Source organism: Odontesthes bonariensis, chromosome 3 (genome assembly GCF_027942865.1).
Source record: "Odontesthes bonariensis isolate fOdoBon6 chromosome 3, fOdoBon6.hap1, whole genome shotgun sequence".
Classification (NCBI taxonomy): domain Eukaryota; kingdom Metazoa; phylum Chordata; class Actinopteri; order Atheriniformes; family Atherinopsidae; genus Odontesthes; species Odontesthes bonariensis.
The window spans coordinates 10,992,544-11,012,692 of NC_134508.1; the positions used below are offsets into that span (position 1 = coordinate 10,992,544).

A 20,149-nucleotide genomic window follows, 5' to 3' on the forward strand; every position below is an offset into this window, starting at 1 on the left:
AAAAGCAGTCTGTTCCAGAATGATCTGACAGAAAGAGAGAGAGAGATTTGAGAGATTATTCTGTTGTTAGCACCAGAGGTGGGAGAAAGTCCCTATGTTGCAAGTCCAAGTAGAGTCTCAAGTCTTTGCTCTCTAGTCCAAGTCAAGTCCAAGTCCTAGGACTTTTGTTTTCGAGTCCCAACCAAGTCCCATGATTTTTGTTTCGAGTCCCAACCAAGTCCTAACAAATCGATTATAATTAATGATACGGATCATGACCACGCCTCAATTAAGTTGTTTATATTTTATTGTTAATGTTCTGCCACTTATTCATTTGTTTATTTTAATTAATATTGTGTTTAGATGCTTCGTCAATATAATCACTGCCTTCTTGTGCCAATAAAGCTATTTGAAATTGAAAAAATTGGGCGATATCTTTAGTATCTTTTTTTTTGTGTGTATTGGCATTAATTAACCAGCCAAGAGTTATAACAGGAGTGCATTTGTAAATCAATTGACAATAGACTTTGAGAGGTATTTCTCCTTTTATTCCTACACAAACTTGCCGAAACTTGCACATAAAAAATCATTAAAAAGAAACACCATTCAAAACCAGCTGCTCCCAGATGTGACCAGGTTGAACCACTGGTTCACTGGTTCACTGACGGCTGGGATTTCTGGCTGGTTGCTACAGTATTGATGCGACACTTATAATAAATCTTTTAATATTTGTGCTTGCTGCATGTGATTTGACTCGAGTCCAGAGGGTTAAGTCCAAGTAGAGTCTCAAGTCTTTGCTCTCAAGTCCAAGTAGAGTCTCAAGTCTTTGCTCTCAAGTCCAAGTAGAGTCTCAAGTCTTTGCTCTCAAGTCCAAGTAGAGTCCAAGTCTTTTTTTGATTTGGTCAAGCAAGTCTCAAGTCATCAAAATTGGGACTCGAGTCCAAGTCAAGTCTCAAGTCTCAAGTCCAAGTCCCCACCTCTGGTTAGCACTGAGACATACAGAAGCCCTAAACGGCCATAGATGCATACATTTTATTCCATCCATTTTCTCGTGATACTCGAGAAAACAATGATCGTTTTCGAGGCCACTTTTTCTCCCCAGTCCGCCCCTGTTTATATGTGTTTATATGTATTTCTGGCAAAGGTGTACCCATTGTTTAGCCTGGGTGCCAGCCGAACTTAGCCCCGCCCATAACATTTTTGGTCGGGAAGTTCGGTCTGGCTCTGCTCAGTTGGGAAATCTCTATGCTCGACATCAAAACAGTCGACCCAATCAGATTGCCAGGGCAGGCTTTATACGATGATGGACAGATGATCAACAGGGACATTATCGACTACGTCACTAAAGAGCGCTTGGTTTGAATTTGTTTGAAACAAACATGGCTGCCGCTGGAGAGCTAGGGTGTGTAGATTCTGCCATCGAGTCTGTTCTACAGGATCTCCACATTGCATTCATTTTGAAAGACGAACAGAGGAAAGCGATAAAGGCTTTTATCGATAGAAAATATGTTTTTGCCGTCCTTCCTACAACAAGTGTGTGTTGCTTAATCTACGTCACATACTACGTTGCTCTGATTGGTTGTAGGTCTATCCAATTGAGCGAAGAGGCATTTTTTCTCCTGGTTCGGTTGAAACACGCCCCATACTCAAATCTCTATCGCGCGGTATCAGACTCATATTCTGACTAGAATCGTGAGTATGACGTAGTCAGGCTACCCATTGTTACCCCCCTTTCATTGAAAACTGAATAAAGTAGCCGGAGACGGCTGACTCGACTGCAGCTCAATAGGCGTTTACACCTAAGTGATCCTGATGATATAGTCCACTTCATAAGTCATAAGTCATACCAGCTGAGGGGACCAGGCCGTCTCCATGGTTACCGAATGATGCACGAGAGGTGCCGTTATCGTTTTCTCGATATAACGAGATAAATAACTCGTTATCTTGAGAAAACAAAATGCTTGTCACACCAGCGGTATTTGCTTTGTGCATTTTCACAAGCAGAAGTGTTACACAAAACGCTCCACATTCCATGTTTGATTCATACGCTACTTTATTCAATTTCCAATGAAAGGGGGGTAAAAATGGGTACACCTTTGCCAGAAATACATATAAAACACATATAAACAGGCGCGGACTGGGGAGAAAAAGTGGCCTCGAAAACCATCGGTAAATTAACTCGCTATCTCGAGAAAACAATGATGGTTTTCTCGAGATAATTATGTCGTTATCTCGAGAAAACCACCAGAAAAAAGTTTAATACGTACCACGTCCGCTCTGGGCTTCCGTAGACACACGTGCGTGTTACCTGTGTTTTTTTGGTATTAATTTAAAAGCTTTCACAGTCTCCCCCCAATTAGACAAGCGAGGGTCCATCCTGTGGACAGCGCCAGACGGAGCTGAAGGAGGTCATGACGTCTCTGCGTGCTTTTTTAGGTGATTCAAGGTGGTTTATAAGAGCCATACTGAATGTGTCACCGCCACCAGCAGCAGCAGCAGCAGGAGGAGGAGGGGGACTCAGTCTGCATTCTGATTCCAGTGCCAGACGGGCTGTGAGCAAGTTTGGTTTGGCTTGGAAACTAAACAGTACCCTCTATTGGATGACACGGAGATTGCGTATGGAGCGTGACTGACCTGCAATGACTGCTGGTGACTATGCTGCTGCTCCATCTGTGAACTTTCAATCCTTTTGAGCCATTTAAAGCGCTCAAATCCAACCCCTAATGCGCTCCAACTTAACATGATACATGTCTTCTTTTAATCCTGTCAGTGTCACAGAGTGCTTCTCACAGCAATGTCCTTCTACTTAACGAGGCTCGAGACAATTTAGGTGATTCGGTACGCACCACGACAGACCGACCACTCATTAAAACTTTCCTCTCTTGAGGCAGGTGTTAAGGAATAGAACTGAGGCATATCTACATCCACCAGTCCAGAAGCCCCCCCCAAGGGTCTAATGACCACTGAGTCCAAGGGGTCGCCCACAAAATGAGGCTGAGTTTAATTTCATGGCAATTTGACTGAAGCGTTCGATCGAATGCTTCACTTTTACACTGGCACTTCAATGTTTATACATGCTATTATAATCACACCTTTACTTAAATCACGCATGACATTTGTCTCATCCAGAACGCTGCAGCTAGAGGTTTAACCCGGACTAAGAGATCTGAAAACATCACACCAGTTTTAAAATCTTTACACTGGCTTCCAGTCAGTCACAGAATAGATTTTAAAAGCCTGCTGATGGTTTACAAATCCCAGAACGGTTTGGGCCCAAAATACATCTGTGATATGTTCAGAGAATATAAACCCAGCAGAGCTCTTAGATCCAAGGACTCAGGTCAGCTGGTCCAGTCCAGAGTCCAGACTAAACATGGAGAAGCAGCATTTAGCTGTTATGCTGCAAACAAGTGGAACAAACTGCCAGTGGAGATTAAACTTTCACCAAATGTAGACATTTTTAAATCCAGGTTAAAAACATTTCTTTTCTCATGTGTCTATGCATGAAATCTGCACGATATCTTTGAACTTATCTGAACTGTTGCTTGTTTTTAAATTCATTTAAATGGTTTTATTTGTTTCTCTTTATATTCTTTTATGTATTTTAATGCTTCTTACACTCCCTGCTGCAATGCTTTTATTTTATGTAAAGCACTTTGAACTGTTTGTACATGAAATGTGCTATACAAATAAATTTGATTTGATTTGAAAGAATTCATACTCAATGCAGGTTTTTTTTCAATTAATGTTTTCCCTGCATTCTATTCTATTCAGTTTCTACATTTTTCCCTTTCAACAAGCCCAGAGGCAGCAGCTGGATTTGCATTCTCATCTGACAACAAGTTGGTGCCTTTTTATTTTATTTATCGCCCTAAAATGGTACCCCCCCCCCCCCCCCCCCTTAATGATATAATTTAGGGTCCAAATCAAATCCTGCAACTGCAGCAATGACAAATATGCAACAGAGTAGCTGTGAAAGCCACTAATGACGCAAGTGTGAGGACTCAACCGGCCAATTCAGCGGCCTGCGGTGCTCTGTGGGAGCCTGAGAAAATCACCGTCCTCTGTGCAAATCATCTGTCGCTCATAAAGCTGGGGTCGGATTTAAAATCAAGTGGTGTCACGCTGTTTTTAATATCCCTCCTGACCTGGCATTTGTATCCCCCTCCGCCCTCCCCGAGAGAGAAGTCTTTAGAGCGCTTCGTTTAAACAGCGCTGAATGGATTAATCTAGTCCGCTCTGTATTTCCTCAGAGAGCCTGGGCAAATTTCAGCAGAGGAAGGACAGCAGTGACAGATGATAACATAAGTCAAAGAAAAAAGTGACTTTAGCAGTCAGCCACTGGTTTGGTTTGGCTGGTGCTCATGACCACAGTAAGCGGACTGTTTCATTCGTCTTGAACGCTTAAATATTTTATTTCCTACAACCTCTGACATGTAAAACTAAGATAGATGAGGCGTGATTTCTTTGGTTTGTCACAGTAACTTGGCACACAAAGCGCATATAAAGTGTTGAGATGATAATATCAGCAAAAAATGCATTTATTTATTTATTTTTTTCTCCAGTTTTCAACACCAAAGATGAATGACCTTTTTGCTGCACCATTAGCACAAGACAGAAATAACCGCTGGATGTTTAAGCTGAAAAAAAAAATGGAACAAAAAGTTTTACTAATGGCTGCACTTCTACAGCTCTGTGCAACAGTCTTTAACTGTCCTTGATTTTTTATTTTTTTTGTGTTAGAAAAATTGGTAAATAGATTCAGCATTGTATTGAAATGTGCAACAATGAATAAAAATACAGCACCGCAAGGCAAGAACAGAGTATGAACAATTCTAACAAGCTTTAAGTCAATTTTTGGTCTGAGCTCCTTCATTCTTCAACCCAGCCTGAAGCCTTTTAGACAAGCTTTGGTTTTTTTTGAAGGACATCACTTTCAGATACTGTAGAGTTTTTTTTTTTTAGACCTGCCACATTTTCTTTTGTCCTCCACTTGTCCAGTTTCCTCAAATATTTAAGGGCAGTCCAAATCATGCTGATATTCCAAGTTTTCAGCTAATAGCTCTGTAGGAATCACCTTGTTGGTGAACAAGAAAACTCAACTATTTTATGTCTGTCAAGCTGTGTTTGTATCTTTGGGATTTCTCTTAAATACAGAGAAACGTGACCAAATGGTGGGTTTTTCTGACAGGCTGCTAGCTACAAAGTGCTTACGATACGATTTAAAATTGGTTCATTGCCAAGTTGTCACAACACTGGTTCATCCCTTGAATTGAGAGCCATTTTATGCTTCCATTTTTCATAAGGCAGCCTTAAGTGGCTTAACAGTTTTTAGCCCGATTCTTTCATTGGAAGCCCAGGAACAAGCTGGAGAAATCTTGAGTTAAACAAAGTATTTATTAGTGGTCACATGTAAAGTATGGCAGCCAGGGGCGCCGCTAGGGATTTTGGGCCTCAAGAAAATCATTTTTATTGGGCCCCCAAACAGCCGGCCAGGAGATCGGTGAAAATTTGTGATGCTATTTTACAAAAAACTATGCATTTTAATGGTATTTCTGACTATCGTTCCCATATTTGTGAAAAAAGAAACACATGACAGTTGAGGTAGGTAACACTGAGCACACGGAATCCAATGGAATTCATTTATTTGCTGCAACGCTGATACTCTGATTCTAAATTCTAAATTAGGCTACCTGAAAAATACAAAACATAAACGTAATGTTCCCAAAACAAATAGTTATTGTTACCAGTAAATTGTAAATAAAATACATTTGTGATTATAAGTCAGTTAATAACTTAGTGTCATATTATTTTTTTTATTATACACACAAAATTTGTCCTCCGCTTTTAACCCATCCAGGTTGGCACCTGTTGACACAGACATGCACAGGGTCACACACACTCAGAGACAGATACCAACCTGGAGCAGTGGGCAGCCGTTCACAGCGCCCGGGGAGCATGGGGGTACGATGCCTTGCTCAAGGGCCATGACAAGGAGATGGACTGACTCCAGCTGTCAGTTCCACCAATCTTTTTTTTTGTTGAGTGGTGAGAGTGAGAATCAAACCGCCAACCTTCCAGTTATTGGACAACAGACTCTAACCACTGAGCCATACCGGAGTATGGTATGAGCAGAGTGGAAAAGTACAAACTAGGAACATAGATTATTTAGTGAAATACAGAATATGAATATATGTCTAAGAACAAAGCCAATAACAACACAAACAACAACAAAAAGACGCATTCCTCTGGAAACGGTCAGCTACAAGAGACTGAACTGAAAATATGCGAAAATATCCATATAAAAACTTAATCCAAAGAAAGGCTGAAGAACTATTGTTCATCCGACTCCTTGCAAGCAAAGTATAAAGGAATGAGGGGTGGCTTGTGACTTTTTCATCGCACTGCAACTCCAACAACAGCGTTCTGGTGCTACGCAGGCAGGGCAGCCGTTAGAATTGCCTCTCACGGTCGATGGGCAGCCAGTTTCCAGCCACTGACCTTCCAGAGAATTGGCTGGCAGATGAATGGCCCATGCATGACATGACAAAAGCCATTCGTGCACGGCACGAGTTGTATTATTGTGTCCACAGTCATTGAATAAGAACAGAATAATACAGCTGCTACAAGCGTTTCAGCTGTCAGTTAAGTACTAAAATAAGATTTTTTCTTTTTCTGAAGGTTCACACAAGAAAGCCGTTTTTTTTTAGGTTGCTTTTTAGTGCCGTTTGACACGAGCAACTTCACCCGTCAGCCAGAAGACGCAAACACACAATCCGGCTTTCAAACAAATCAAATCCAACCATCATGTGCCAGTACTTCTTACAGAAAATCATAATCTCTGCCCGGCTGAAGAAGAACTCGTTCAGCAGTTACACGACGCCCTCAAAGTGAGAAAAGTGTCGCAGCGCTGTGCAAGTAAGCAAGACCACCACACATAAAAATGTTAACATTTATTGCTGTTTCTGAATACCGCATTGAAAGCAAAAGCATTCAGAGTATACACAGAAATTATACAATTATATATGGTTCCACAAAGGCAGTGAACACATACTGTATTACAATCTACAAAAATCTACTTTACAGAAATTTAAAATTCTAAATATCAAAAAGTACAGCTGCAGAAACAGGTGTAGAACTAGAACCAGAAACCGCTCTGGACATCAGTCGGTGAAACAGCGTGGTGACATCACAATACAAAGAAAGCTGTCATCTTTGTACTTACAGCTGGTTTTGGAAACAACTGGCAGACAAAACAACAAAACAAGAAAAAAAAAAAAAAAACAATCTCCAAAAGAAGTCATTGAATTGAAATGATCATAAATTATAGTTTTATGCATTCAAAATATATAATTCTACAGAGGACCCCTCTAAAAAGGTAGCATGTCATAGTATAGTTCAGTGGGACTGGTAGTGTATCATTGCAAAAATATGATTAAGATAAGACACCAAGGGGAGAGAAATTAAAAAAAATAAATCAACTAAAAGCCTCCCATCTCACATGAATGGAGGAGTAAAATTTCTTTTTAAACAGCCTGGTGGAACGTGGTGGGGTTCAGGTCACGGTGTGACCGAACAACTTTTACAGGACTGTGGAACAGAAACTGGTTATATTCCACTGAGACTATCTCTCAAAACAGAAAGAAAACGAAGGTCTGGCGTGGTCTCTGTTCAAACTCTGGCCGCGTGGTACAACTACGCATGAAGACTACCTGCACATCACATGCCCAAAAAGGTTGGAGTGGCTCAGGAGAAGAACCAGACCGCTGCAGAATTCAAACAACCCCAATGATAGCAAAAAACACAAAAAAAACGCAGCCTTTAACTTCAAGGCTGCTGAAACCGGGCCCGACTGAAAGGGAAAAGTAAAAATCAGAAGAGCAATAAAATATTCCAATAAAGAGGTAAAAAAAAAAAAAAAAAATGTTTGTATGCCCACATCAATGCCAGGTAGCCATTTTGGAGGAGTGTCCGAAAGCGGGACGAGGTGTTTCGTCTTGTGTACGAGGTGCCTTCGTCCTCGTTCCCAGTGACAGTAAGGCTGGATTCAAGGACAAGCTGGTTTATGGTCACACATGGCTGCAGGGAGGGAGGGGGGCTTTTAGTCTAGTCCTGCTCCATAGGCTCCTCGGTGGTCCCAGTGTTTGAGGTGGCACTTCCAATGGCGCCTTCTGCAGTCGTACTGCTGGAGGGGGCGAGAGCTACGTCCTCTCTGGCCGGCTCTGCTCCATCTTCTATACTACAGCTGCTGCTGCTGCTGCTGCTGCTGACTGGGTCGCTGTTGCTCTCCTCGCTGTCCCTGTTGGTCTCGGGGCTCTGCGTGACGCCTGCGGGGGCCTGCTGCTCCGTCTGATCCATGTCGCTGCCCTCCTCCTCGGAGCTGCACGGTACCTCCCGCTCAGCCCGCTCCGCCTCCTGACCTGAGCCTGTGCACATGTCGGCCTGTGTGCTGCTTGTTGGTTCTGGAGCAAAGGAAAATAAAACAAAAAAAAAACGGAAGACGTGTATTTTCATAACTTCATCAAAGCAAATATATGGTTTAAATTAGGGGTGTAAACGGTTAATCGACTATCGATTAATTGTCGATAAGAATTTACTCGACTAAATTCCAGACTATAAGCCGCTACTTTTTCCCAGGCTTTGAGCACTGCGGCTTATAGTACGGTGCGGCTAATATATGTTTCTTTTTCTTTTTTTTTTCATGCCGCCAGAAACAATTTGCCTCATAACATTAGACCAATAAAATTAACGAATAGTCCACAGTGGTCTAATGAAACTGTGCGATAAATGACACACACTTACACTACTAAATTATTGTAAATGGGTCATTTGTACTCACAAATTAAAGGCAATCAATCAGGCTGAACAAGATGAAGATTGATTGTTCAAAAAAAAAAAAAAAAAGCATTTATGCCACGTATTTGTGCGTTACCAATAGGTATTTAAGTTAAACCATCGGTGGTACAGGCACTGTTCGGGGAAAAAAAGCATTTGCAGTGTGTATTTGTTTATGTTACCTTTAGCATTTAATTAAACGTTTAAAAAAATCCTCATGTGTCACATCTTTCTGTGTAAATATCTCACATTACAATGTGGACACCCGCGGCTTACAATCCAGTGTGGCCTATACTAGCACAAAGTGGATTTTCTTGTTGTCGACTAATTGAACATTGTAATCTAAGGCCGTTTCCCACAGGACGTACTTGAACATGACCCGAGATTCTCGCAAAACGCGAAAGCTAGACCCGACACAAACTTGAGGCGGCAAAAAAACAAAAACAAACACGAGGCGGTCAAAACGGAGTGGAGTGTGGGAGCATTTTAGATTAATTAACGATGAAAAAGACGCACAATGCAAACTCTGCGGTGCTACATTGAAATTCAATAGCTCTACAAGTTCGTTAAGATACCTGAACAACTTGCATGTGGCCATTCCGTCGCCTTCACAACCTACAATCGCTGCTGTGGTGGGAAGGCGAGCACGCGACCAAAGGAAAGCAGAGGGCATTACTCAGAGAATTTGCGGGATGATTGAAAGAGAGATTAGCACCACGGCGAGGGCGAGGGATTTCGGGAGCTAATACAATTCATGGAGCCAGGATATAATATCCCTTCGCGAGCGACCGTAACTTCCCATTTGGGAGCACGCTACGAAAATAAGAAGGCTAAGCTGAAAACATGTTTGTCCGCGGCTAATGTGGCTCTGACAACGGATTGTTGGACAGCAGAAAGCTACATCACGATTACCTCAAATGTTACTGTCACCTTCCTCAGGGATGATTTAAGTTGTGTTCAGAATATATTTGAAGTTTCCAGGTCTAGTAACCTTACTGTTACCTTTCTCAGACCAAGGGGGATTATAAATGCTGCTGCTAATGTTTCAAGTTTTGCATATGTAGTTTACCAGATTATTATGTGTAGGCTTAATATTGTGTAGGCTAGGCCTACCCATATTGTTTAGATTTCTATTTAAAATTTATTTTGCTTAATGTTTCACATGCAACAGGTTAGCCAGTGAACAATTCTTTTTTAATGTATTTAAATTTTCTGTGCATAATTTATTTTGTTAAACTACATAAATGCCATTATCTGCACAGTATCCTAACTGGTACAATAAAACATCAATTGTGCAATATAACATGCATGTTAAAGACACTGTATATACCGTGAGACATTTACATTCTCAGGAAAAAAGCCGCTTATCAGTTAATTGTTAATCGATCGATAAGGTCAATCAACTAATGATTAATGAATTAATCGATAATTTGCATCCCTAGTTTAAATATGAGCCCTAACCTCATAAAGCCGTCTGAAAAATCCTAATCACATCACAATGTACTGAAGCCTGCCTCAAGCCAGCAGTTTACCCAAATGTTTAGAAATCATTTAAAAAGATGGATGAATCCATCGAGTTCCCCAGAACTTCCACAGGAACTACAGCACTGAGGGCAATACAGGGTGAGAAACACCCCCGTAAATGAATTAAGATTTTGCCACATCAGGCTTCATTATGAGAGTGCCTACAACTTGGTTTAATGCTAATAAAACGTCAACTGGTCAACATAATTGGCATGAAAGCTAATCATTTTGGATCATCACCTGCCCGTCTCCATCTGACAGAAACGCTGGGACAAACTCCGTGGATGTGCACAACTATCTGTACTGACAATCATTTTTCCCTCAAAGAAGAGAGAAAACTAGTAGCGGCTAAACTTGTGCGCGCTTAGCCAGGAAGTCACACTGAATTTTGGCACGCAGTTGTTTTTCACACTCAAAGTGCTGACTGGAGCGGCGCCGTTCCAAACCACAATAATTAGGATCGTCAAATTCTTCGTTAAGAAAGCGACAGCCAACACCTTTAGTGGGAAAAGTTACCACAAATGCAAGAAAATGCAAATTAAGTCACAAGTCGGCCCAATTCAAACCAGAGAGAGCCGACTGTGCTGTTTTGACTTGCTTCAAAGGTTTTGGACTATTTCAGCCACGCCAACGCTGCACTGCCTCCTACGCCAGCAGAGAGCCACTCTTCTGTTGTTGCTTTCATGGCATTACGGCCATCTTGTAGTGTAAGTAACACATTACTATCAGCTGTCAGTTAAATTTAAAGTATCACATCATATCCATTTAAAGGACTCACTACTTTTATTTGTGCATTTTATGCTTTTTACTGTCCCTGCTTTTGATCTTAATATTTGTCTTTTATCCCACTGTAGCACTTTGAGATTTTGTTATAAATAAAATGTATTGTTATTATTATTATATCCAGACCATAGTCACAAAAACTATTCGGTCTCTTTGACTGTGCCAAAACAAGCAAGGACATTAACATGATTAAGACCGTACTCTCGTTAAGAACAGAGTCTTAATCGGGTTTATATTCGAACTGTAGCTGCTTGTCTCAATAGCCGCAATATGTGTTTGGCAGTTCCTGTAACCTTTTCAGGAACGGGGCCGTTTTTTCCCGCATTCGCACATACAGGAACTCGGGACCACGGCCCTCGGTTCCTATAACCATTTTAGCTCCTTCTCCTCAGCTGGGTCTGTTCTGGGTTCTATAGGAACACATCTGACGGAGGTGTTTGGTAGCTACGCCCCTTGTCATGCTGTCACGGCTGAAATGTTTCCTCATACGACACGGACACAACCGGCGCGTGTTTAATAAGTTAAACTTACACGTGGTCTCCTTTGTCTGCGGCGCTCTGCTCTCCTTCCTTCATGAAATGAAGAAGTATGGCCTGCGCTCGATCCTGACTCTCTCTGTGAGCTCTTCCAGCCTCGATGTTAGACGCCCGATGTGATCGTCCATGATTAATATCACCATCATGCAGACCATGAACACGGTGGCCTCCCCGCTCTCCATATTAGCTACTTTGTGGTGTTTTTTTCTTCTCTTCTTACTTTTCGCAGGTTTTGTTTTGTTGTTGGTGGCGCTAAAGTAACACGTCACTGTCGCAGACGGCTGCGCCGCATCAGTCCCGACTCATGTGCGAATGCAGACTGAAACAGTTCCGCTGGGGAAGGACAGTTATCAGAACGAAATTCGAGGAGGACCGTTTTTAGAACTGCTCTGTCCGAATGCGGCTTTTGTTTTGCTTGTATTCTGCTGCAGTCCTTTCATTGGTGTCTGTGTGGTGATGTTTTTATGCTTCTTTGTTTGAACTCGGGAAACAATGCTGTGATTGTCCTTGAACATTGAATATCTGTCATCGTCAAAAGCATTAAAATGAATCAAAACCTGAACACGCAGGACATAGTAAAACTTACCTTGGTCTTCAGTGGTAGTAGCAGTAGTGGAGGCTTTGTTCTCCTTAAGATTTGCAACCTTCTTCTCCTCCTCCTCCTCCTCCTCTTCCTCCTCTTGGACCATGGCTTCTGCTTCTTTTGAGAGGCAGATGCTGTGTGAAGGCCTCGGTGTATCCACCTCCTGTTCCTCCTCTTCATCCTCCTCTTCCTCCTCGTCTTTGCTGAACTTGAGTCTCTTCACTTCTTGGTGTTCAGCTTCCATGTCCTCCTCCTCCTCGTCTTCTGAATGCTTGTTCTTCACCGCGCTCCCCGGGGACGCTTCTGAAGGCGACAGCTCGCTGAAACAGAAACGAGAAGCGGGACAAGGAGCTCAGATTTCCAGCTGCTTTGGTTGGGTTCAGCGGGAACACTTCCAAGATTCTTTCATACTTCACGTCTTTGTTGCCTTCTTGCTCTGCGTTGAGGTCGTTGTTGTCTGTGCTGTCTGGGAGACCGTTAGCTGCTAGCGAGTTGGCCAGAGACACCTTTGGTCTGTTCAGCGGCCGTGGAGTTCCGGGACCGTTCACCTTTCTAACAAAAGGCAAAGCAAAAGAAGAAGAAAAACGAGCTGAGAAATTAAATGGTCACTTATATTTTATAAATTTGCATGTCAGGCTCCTTCTTTCCACCCCTCATGCACATGTTAGAACTGATGAAATCTGCGGTCAAGATAACCTCTCGGTAAAAGCTGACGTGTTCCCTGGAAGCATCACTCCATTCATTCTATTGACTGCACTGCATCCATTTTTCCTGAAAAAGCAAGTGAGGATAAGTTACTAAGCTTAACTCATTGGAAAGCACATAACCACTGTATATACTTTGCGTGAATAGATATATTTCATAAACTGTCGAGCATGGAATCGTCACGTACTCTGAGGTCGGATGGACACAGCTTACCACCATTACATTCTGAGGGGAAACAGAAAACAGCCAGATTTGTGACGGAAGTTGTCAATTTGAAATCTTAAAGAGAGGAGAAATGGTTTTGCGGCTTGGAAAGTACCTTCTCCACCCCTCGAAGAAACTTCTCTGTTCCTGTGTAGTTCCTTTTGGGTTCCGTGAGTAGCTCACACAAGCGTTGGATCGTGAATGGGATTCTAAGAGAGGAAGAAGAACATTACAAACATACAGTGACATGAAGATGCGTCACGCAGAGCGTCTCTATCGTTTCATGCGGTCAATGTGAGGAAGTTATAAATAGAGATTTGCAGGAAGGGGATTCTTACTGAGTGATTTCAGTCATCACATCTTGACACATCAGTGTCTCGGGTTTATGGCAGCAAAGCGTGTTGTGGGTTTTGAAGAATGCTATAATGTTATGTATGGGGGGAAAACGGGTACTGAAGCAACATCTAATGAAGTAAACATGACTTGTCAGGAAAATTGGAAGCCAATTAGATGTTTGGATGAGCAAGGGGATCCTGACCTATCTTTTAATCATTCCAAATCATCCATCCCACAACTACTGGCGTGATTAAGACCAGACGTTGCGCTTGACTTTTTCTATCACAATGACAGACAGGGTGCCAAAAGTTCTGTCATCATTTATTATTACCTGTCATTTTAAAACTGCATGTTTTCATCTTAAAGGGATAGTTCGCCTGTTTTGACATGAAGCTGTATGACATCCCATATTAGCAATTTCAACATTTTCTTACCCCCTGCTGCGTCCTGTGAGCAGAGTTCCAGCCTCGTTTTAGCGTTGACGAAGGTAGTCCGGCTAGTTGGCTGGGGCTTAAAAAATAAAGCGTTTTGCTTCTCAAAACTATATGCGTTCAAAAGAGTAATACATTTGCATCACAAAATCATTCATCCAGAAAAAGTCAGACCTCACAATCGCTTGGCGCTATTTTTGCCTCCCTTTATATCAGTGCGTTCAGCCACCTGCCGACAGCCGCACCTGTTACGGTGTTTACTGCTCGGTCTGCACGGTTTACACAGCAGCAGTGATACAAAGGTAGAGAGAAATAGCGCCAAGCGATTGTGAGGTCTGACTTTTGCTGGTGAATGATTTTGTGATGCAAATGTATTACTCTTTTGAACGCATATAGTTTTGAGAAGCAAAACGCTTTATTTTTGTGGCCCCAGCCAACTAGCCGGACTACCTTCGTCAACACCAAAACGAGGCTGGAACTCGGCTCACAGGACGCAGCAGGGGGTAAGAAAATGTTCATAAATGATATTGCTAATATGGGATGTCATACAGCTTCATATCAAAAGAGGCGAACTATCCCTTTAAGGGGACACTTCATTTTCACCAACAGTTCCATTGTAAGCATCAACATAGTACAGCTTTGCCCGTTAAGCTTTTAAAGGGCCACACAAGAACATATGAAGAGGCCGGCGTCTCTCAGTACTTTTTATGTCCACATCACACCAAGTGGAAAGATATTCATGCCTCCTGCTGCCGCTGTGGAGTCTGAAAATACCACCGCCACTTCAGACAGCGTTTTGAAGTCAGGTAACTTTTCTTCGATGGAAATGATCAGCGGTCGACAAGTCTCCGAGTGTTTGATTTCACAAATCTGCAAGCCCTCGCATCACTGGAAAGAAATCCCACAGCATGCGCTGCCTCTGCAACAAAAGCACCACCGCACCCTCCTGGGACCCCAGAATACCTTTAGGTGCACTCAAATATTTCATGGCGACTCCAGCACCATAATAATACATTTCAAAGGTCATCTTTTAGTCATCCTCATTGGTGGTTTTGTAAATGATTGTAAAGATGAATAAAAAGGTGCAGATATTTACGTTTTCTGAAAAAGCTGCGTCTGTAGCAGCCAACGCAGCTCGGCAACGCAGGACTTTCATGTCGGAGTACCTTTTTTTTCTCTGCTTGATGCTGCCATGTTGCAGATGGAGTGCATGCTGCGGGATCTCAGAGACCAACAGTCTCAGCGGGAGTGTACATTTGCAATCTTCCCACATGTTAGGCTACATTATGAGCTGTGATAAGACTATCATCTCTGACTTGTCACTGCTTCAGTTTACCGCTGCCCGACTTTGAAATGCTGCAGTGAGGGAGGGTCCTTTGTCTGGACAACTGACTCGACAGACAAGGTTTCCTTTGAGACGTGTCCCCCCCCCCCACAACGTTTCAAATCTAAATGCTGACAAAAAAAACAAAACTGTCTTCACACATTCTTAGCAACAGATGCCGACCATAACGTTAGCTGTTTTATCGCCACAGACACGACGATAATTAGTCTTTCTGGCCACACATTTTGAACTTCTTATTTTCAGTGGGCTCTGGCTCTGCCACCAGGTTTTAGCCGCATTCGGACAGAACAGTTCTAAGAACGGTCCTCCTCGAATTTCGTTCTGATAACTGCCCTTCCCCAGCGGAACTGTTTCAGTCTGCATTCGCACATGAGTCGGGACTGATGCGATGCAGCCGCCTGCGACAGTGACGTGTTACTTTAGCGCCACATTCAACAACAAAGGAAAACTAAACAAAACCCGCGAAAAGTAAGGAGAGAACAAAAAAAAACACCACAAAGAAGCTAATATGGAGAGCGGGGAGGCCACCGTGTTCATGCTCTGCATGATGGTGATATTAATCATGGACGATCACATCGGGCGTCTAACATGGAGGCTGGAAGAGCTCACAGAGAGAGTCAGGATCGAGCGCAGGCGATACTTCTTCGTTTCATGAAGGAAGGAGAGCAGAGCGCCGCAGACAAAGGAGACCACGTGTAAGTTTAACTTATTAAACACGCGCCGGTTGTGTCCGTGTCGTATGAGGAAACATTTCAGCCGTGACAACATGACAAGGGGCGTAGCTACCAAACACCAAACACCTCCGTCAGATGTGTTCCTATAGAACCCAGAACAGACCCAGCTGAGGAGAAGGAGCTGAAATGGTTATAGGAACTGAGGGCGATGGCCCAGAGTTCCTGTATGTGCGAATGCGGGAAAAAACGGCCCCGTTCCTGAAAAGGTTATAGGAACTGCAGAAGGTTCCTAAAGTGCGAATGCGGCTTTTGATTGGCTCCGAACATGATGTTCTTCTATGCCTGTGAAGCCAAGTGTTTTTCTCTACTTCATTCTCATTAACAAAAACTGCTATGCGATGTCCACATAAAAATACACAGACGGTGTGTGTGTGTGCACCTTTCTAGACAGTACTGACAGGAGACATCTCAACAGTTTCCTGCCCTTCAACATTCAGGTAAAACAGCTCAGTCTGATGCGACAGATTTCCTGGACACACAAAAATTCTTTCGCCATTCCTCGGTGACAAACCAACCCATTCTCTCAAGATCAGAACGGCTTTGGTCCAAAAACAACAACGTTGGCGTCAGGTTATGCGTTTTATGTGGCGGTGTACTCCATAAGGCATTCTGATGCCGCTGTTCTTTAATGTAGTCGGCTCGTAACTGTACATTTATGCGCAAACATGTAAAAAGTCCCATTAGCAAGGTTAGAATTAGTTAGGTTTGCCTAAAAAGAGGCGCACAATCTGACGTTGCAAGCCAAAAAGCCCAGTTGTTATGTCCACATTGAAATCTTACAATTATGGCGCTTTTCCACTACCTCTACACGGCTCTACACGGCTCAGTTTGGTTGTGTTTCCATTACACTTCGTGCCTCCTCGACGTGGGCGGGGTCGTCGTAACACGGCTGCGCATGTTGCTGCTCACCCTGTGGCTTTTTGTCGCACAGAAGGCAAGAGAAAAGAGCCAGAGAAGACTCCTGGAAAGTACCGGAGAGTTTTGTTACGAGCTTCAAAAAGACGACGTTTGGAGGTAAGCTAACGGTTGCTAACGCTAGCTTTTATTATCCGCGTTATGACGCTTCCAGTGACGACACTCATCGCCCAATCAGCGGAAGGCAGTCGGCTGACGTCACGTTTTAGTAACGCTTCGGCCCGCTTGGAACCAGGGCTGAGGTGGTACGGAAAATCGTCCCGGTTGCAGGTACGGCGTGCTAGTGGAAACACGCAATAGCGCGCCGAGCCGAGCCGAAGCGAGCTAGTGGAAAAGCGCCATTAGAGTCTGTGAAAATCCTCACCAAGGTGTTTCCCCACAATGTTTGGCTTCAGTGCCCGAAAACTATGGCGTGATTTTTGTGCCACCAGGTTGAACGCGCAGTAAGCTGATTTGAGGGCACAGATCTATCTGAAGGAACAATAATTTCAAGCGTGTGCGTATGAATCTCACACGCGTCTCAACTCTGACAAACTGCTCGCTCGCTCGGTTCACTCTGCTCGTTCTCGGCTCCGTGTCTGCGCTCGCAACCCTAAGTTGTATGTAAATGAGCCACGCCACCAGCCAATCACAGACTGGTCTTTTTCATCCAATCAAAGCATGCCTTGCAAATACTACGCCTATAGCTCTGACTACGTTCAGTTGGATGAAAAACAGCCAATGACAACCAGTAAATCAAAGGACTGCACCAAGAAGTGGAAGTTTCTAAACGGAAAGAGTTATGAAAGACACAAGAGAAGATAACAAGGTAAATTTTCAAATTTTATAGCCTAAGAGAGACTTGAGGTAAATGACAGATACATAAAATCAATTCAAATAAATATGCTGGTTAGAAAAAACTGAAAAATCTGATCAGGTAATTTGTATGGTGAGCATACCTGAGATGTGATCGTAATAAACAAATGTATTTATTGCATTATGTCTGCACCAATTTGTCTTTTCATTTTTAGGGTGATATGCAGTGGTCAGTTTATTTCTTAATGTTAATACATTCTTTTGAATTAGATGGTGATTGTGGTGAGTTTCATCGAACTGAACGTAGTATTTGCAAGGCATGCTTTGATTGGATGAAAAAGACCAGTCTGTGATTGGCTGGTGACGTGGCTCATTTTTTTTTAGAGCCCTGTGTCCTGTGAGCCAAAACAGTCACAGACGTACAACAGGGCCTCATGTCAGTATCTCTATATAACACCAAGATGGTGATGTGCACTGAGAACGGTGTCAAGGTCATAAATGATGCCCAAATGAACCTGAACGATAGCCTGTTCATAAAACACCTGCCCCATCTGGACAGGTAGTCTGTTACAAGCAGTCGATGCAAGGTTATTGATGCTTCCCCATGTTCTAAAGTTTCAATTGTTTAAGAAAAAAAAAAAGAGAAATCTGTCAAATTCAGTTTAAAGCAAACGGGTGCCTACCCATTATATCCATTCACAATCTTCAAGATCCTCTCCTTCATGTCTTCAAATGGAACCGACTCCACGTTGGGATTTGCCGGACCTCTTTGCTCAGGCGCCGAGGCTCTGAAGTCATCCATCACCTTCTCCAGTTTATACAGAAAGAAGTTTTTGAATTGAGACCACTGAACCCTGGAGAAAATTAAACAGAGAATTAAGACGAGGGTCAAATATATCTGACATAAGGATTGAAGAAAAACTGAAGACGTGAGCATAGGGGTCTGTGGTGTTACGATAGCAGAAGTGTGCTCTGGTCTAATTCTTGTTAGCAGAAGATTTTACTTAAAAACTCAATTTCCACAGCAACTGTAATTCATCTGACATTTTCAAAAGACAAAAGTGTGCCAATAAAAAAAAAACAAAACAAAACAGCAGCTGTTTGATGTGTTTTCCTCCTCTCTGAATGGCTGGCTGGTGGTCTGCTGATCTCCTAAAACCAACAGCCATCCCTCTGTATCTTTACACATTTCCTGTGATCCTCCTTGCACGTTTGTCATTATCTAACTCAACATTGCCACCTTTGTATCCTGCACAAATCTCTCCTATCTTTGTCAAAGCCTTTGATACCCCTGTCAGCTGCGGGAATTACTTGTTTTCACTGCGTTGGTAAAGTTTCTTTACTGTTCACCAATTGGCTCAAGACTGGTGGCACAGCCAGCCATTTACTAAAGACATAAACTTTGTTGTGCAACAGAAACATTAAGAAGCCATATCAATTGTGACTATTTGTTCGACCTAAGCCATAGGATACTTCTGAAATTGCACGAAGAAAAATCACTAATACTTGTACGTTGGAAAGGCAAGCAAAGGGAAATGCATCAGGCCTGCAGTGTACACTTACATGGTCTGTCCACTCTTGGCAACATGGCATAAAAACTGTTCCAAAAGAGGGGATGACTCTTTCTTTGTTTTCTTGTCAAAATCTGAGAAGACAAACAACCAAAACGTGAACAAGCGAGCCTATAAATTCTTATGTAGCCAGTGTAGATAACAAAGTTTCGATTTATCCTAGCGAAACCTACAATTTTGATAACTGCCACTTAACCTGGATGTTTTGTCTTATCTTAATTATTATCTATTTGAGTCAACTGAACTGTCTGTTAACAGCTGTCCGGTACTTACTCGGGGGGCAATCAATTATTTGATCAACCTAAGCATTTACATAATCAATCCAGAGCGCTTGCTAGCCACAACTAGCTTAAGTTTAGCGCACTGGCTGAAATGCTAAGTTAGCCGCAACAGAGTAACCGGCAAACGGTTATCTACAAATAACCAGAGACACTGAACAGATATCTGGTCGAATCCATCATAGAGCACACTGTCAAATACAGAGGAAAACCATATCTCTGTCCTCAAGTGCCGATAAATGAAAGACCATAATTCGTTCGCTTAGTGTCAAGGCTAATATATTCAATAGACAGCTAACCATTTCCGTGAGAGCGCTTGTTATGTTAGCATAAGTGGCAGCTAGCTAGCGACACTAGCTTATGAGCTATAATTCATTTACTTTTTAAAAATGATATAGCATTTTTGGACGGACATGTTTATCGATCGTTATGGATAAAAACAAAGGTAACGACATAAGATTAAATGACCTCTGAGAGCCTCTTGAAGCGAGTCAATTTCCATCCCGTCGTTGCCCTCTGTCAGTGTTGAAGATGTAAAAGGCAGACTGGTGGCTAGCTGCTGCTAAGCTACAATCTCACAGGCAATGAGGAGAGA

The 20,149-nt window shown here is 42.7% G+C and overlaps 1 protein-coding gene across 1 annotated transcript; it reads right to left on the bottom strand.

The window, feature by feature from the left end:
• Positions 1-6,917: 6,917 nt before the first annotated feature.
• On the bottom strand, positions 6,918-20,134 carry ppp4r2b (protein phosphatase 4, regulatory subunit 2b). The gene is made up of 9 exons (XM_075460254.1): positions 20,023-20,134; positions 19,269-19,350; positions 18,389-18,559; positions 13,265-13,358; positions 13,133-13,170; positions 12,937-13,011; positions 12,652-12,792; positions 12,244-12,560; positions 6,918-8,441 (listed from the first exon to the last, which is right to left on the bottom strand). The coding sequence occupies exons 1-9, from the start codon at positions 20,054-20,056 to the stop codon at positions 8,086-8,088; spliced, it is 1,308 nt and encodes a 435-aa protein (XP_075316369.1). The 5' UTR covers positions 20,057-20,134; the 3' UTR covers positions 6,918-8,085.
• Between the last annotated feature and the right edge of the window lie 15 nt (positions 20,135-20,149).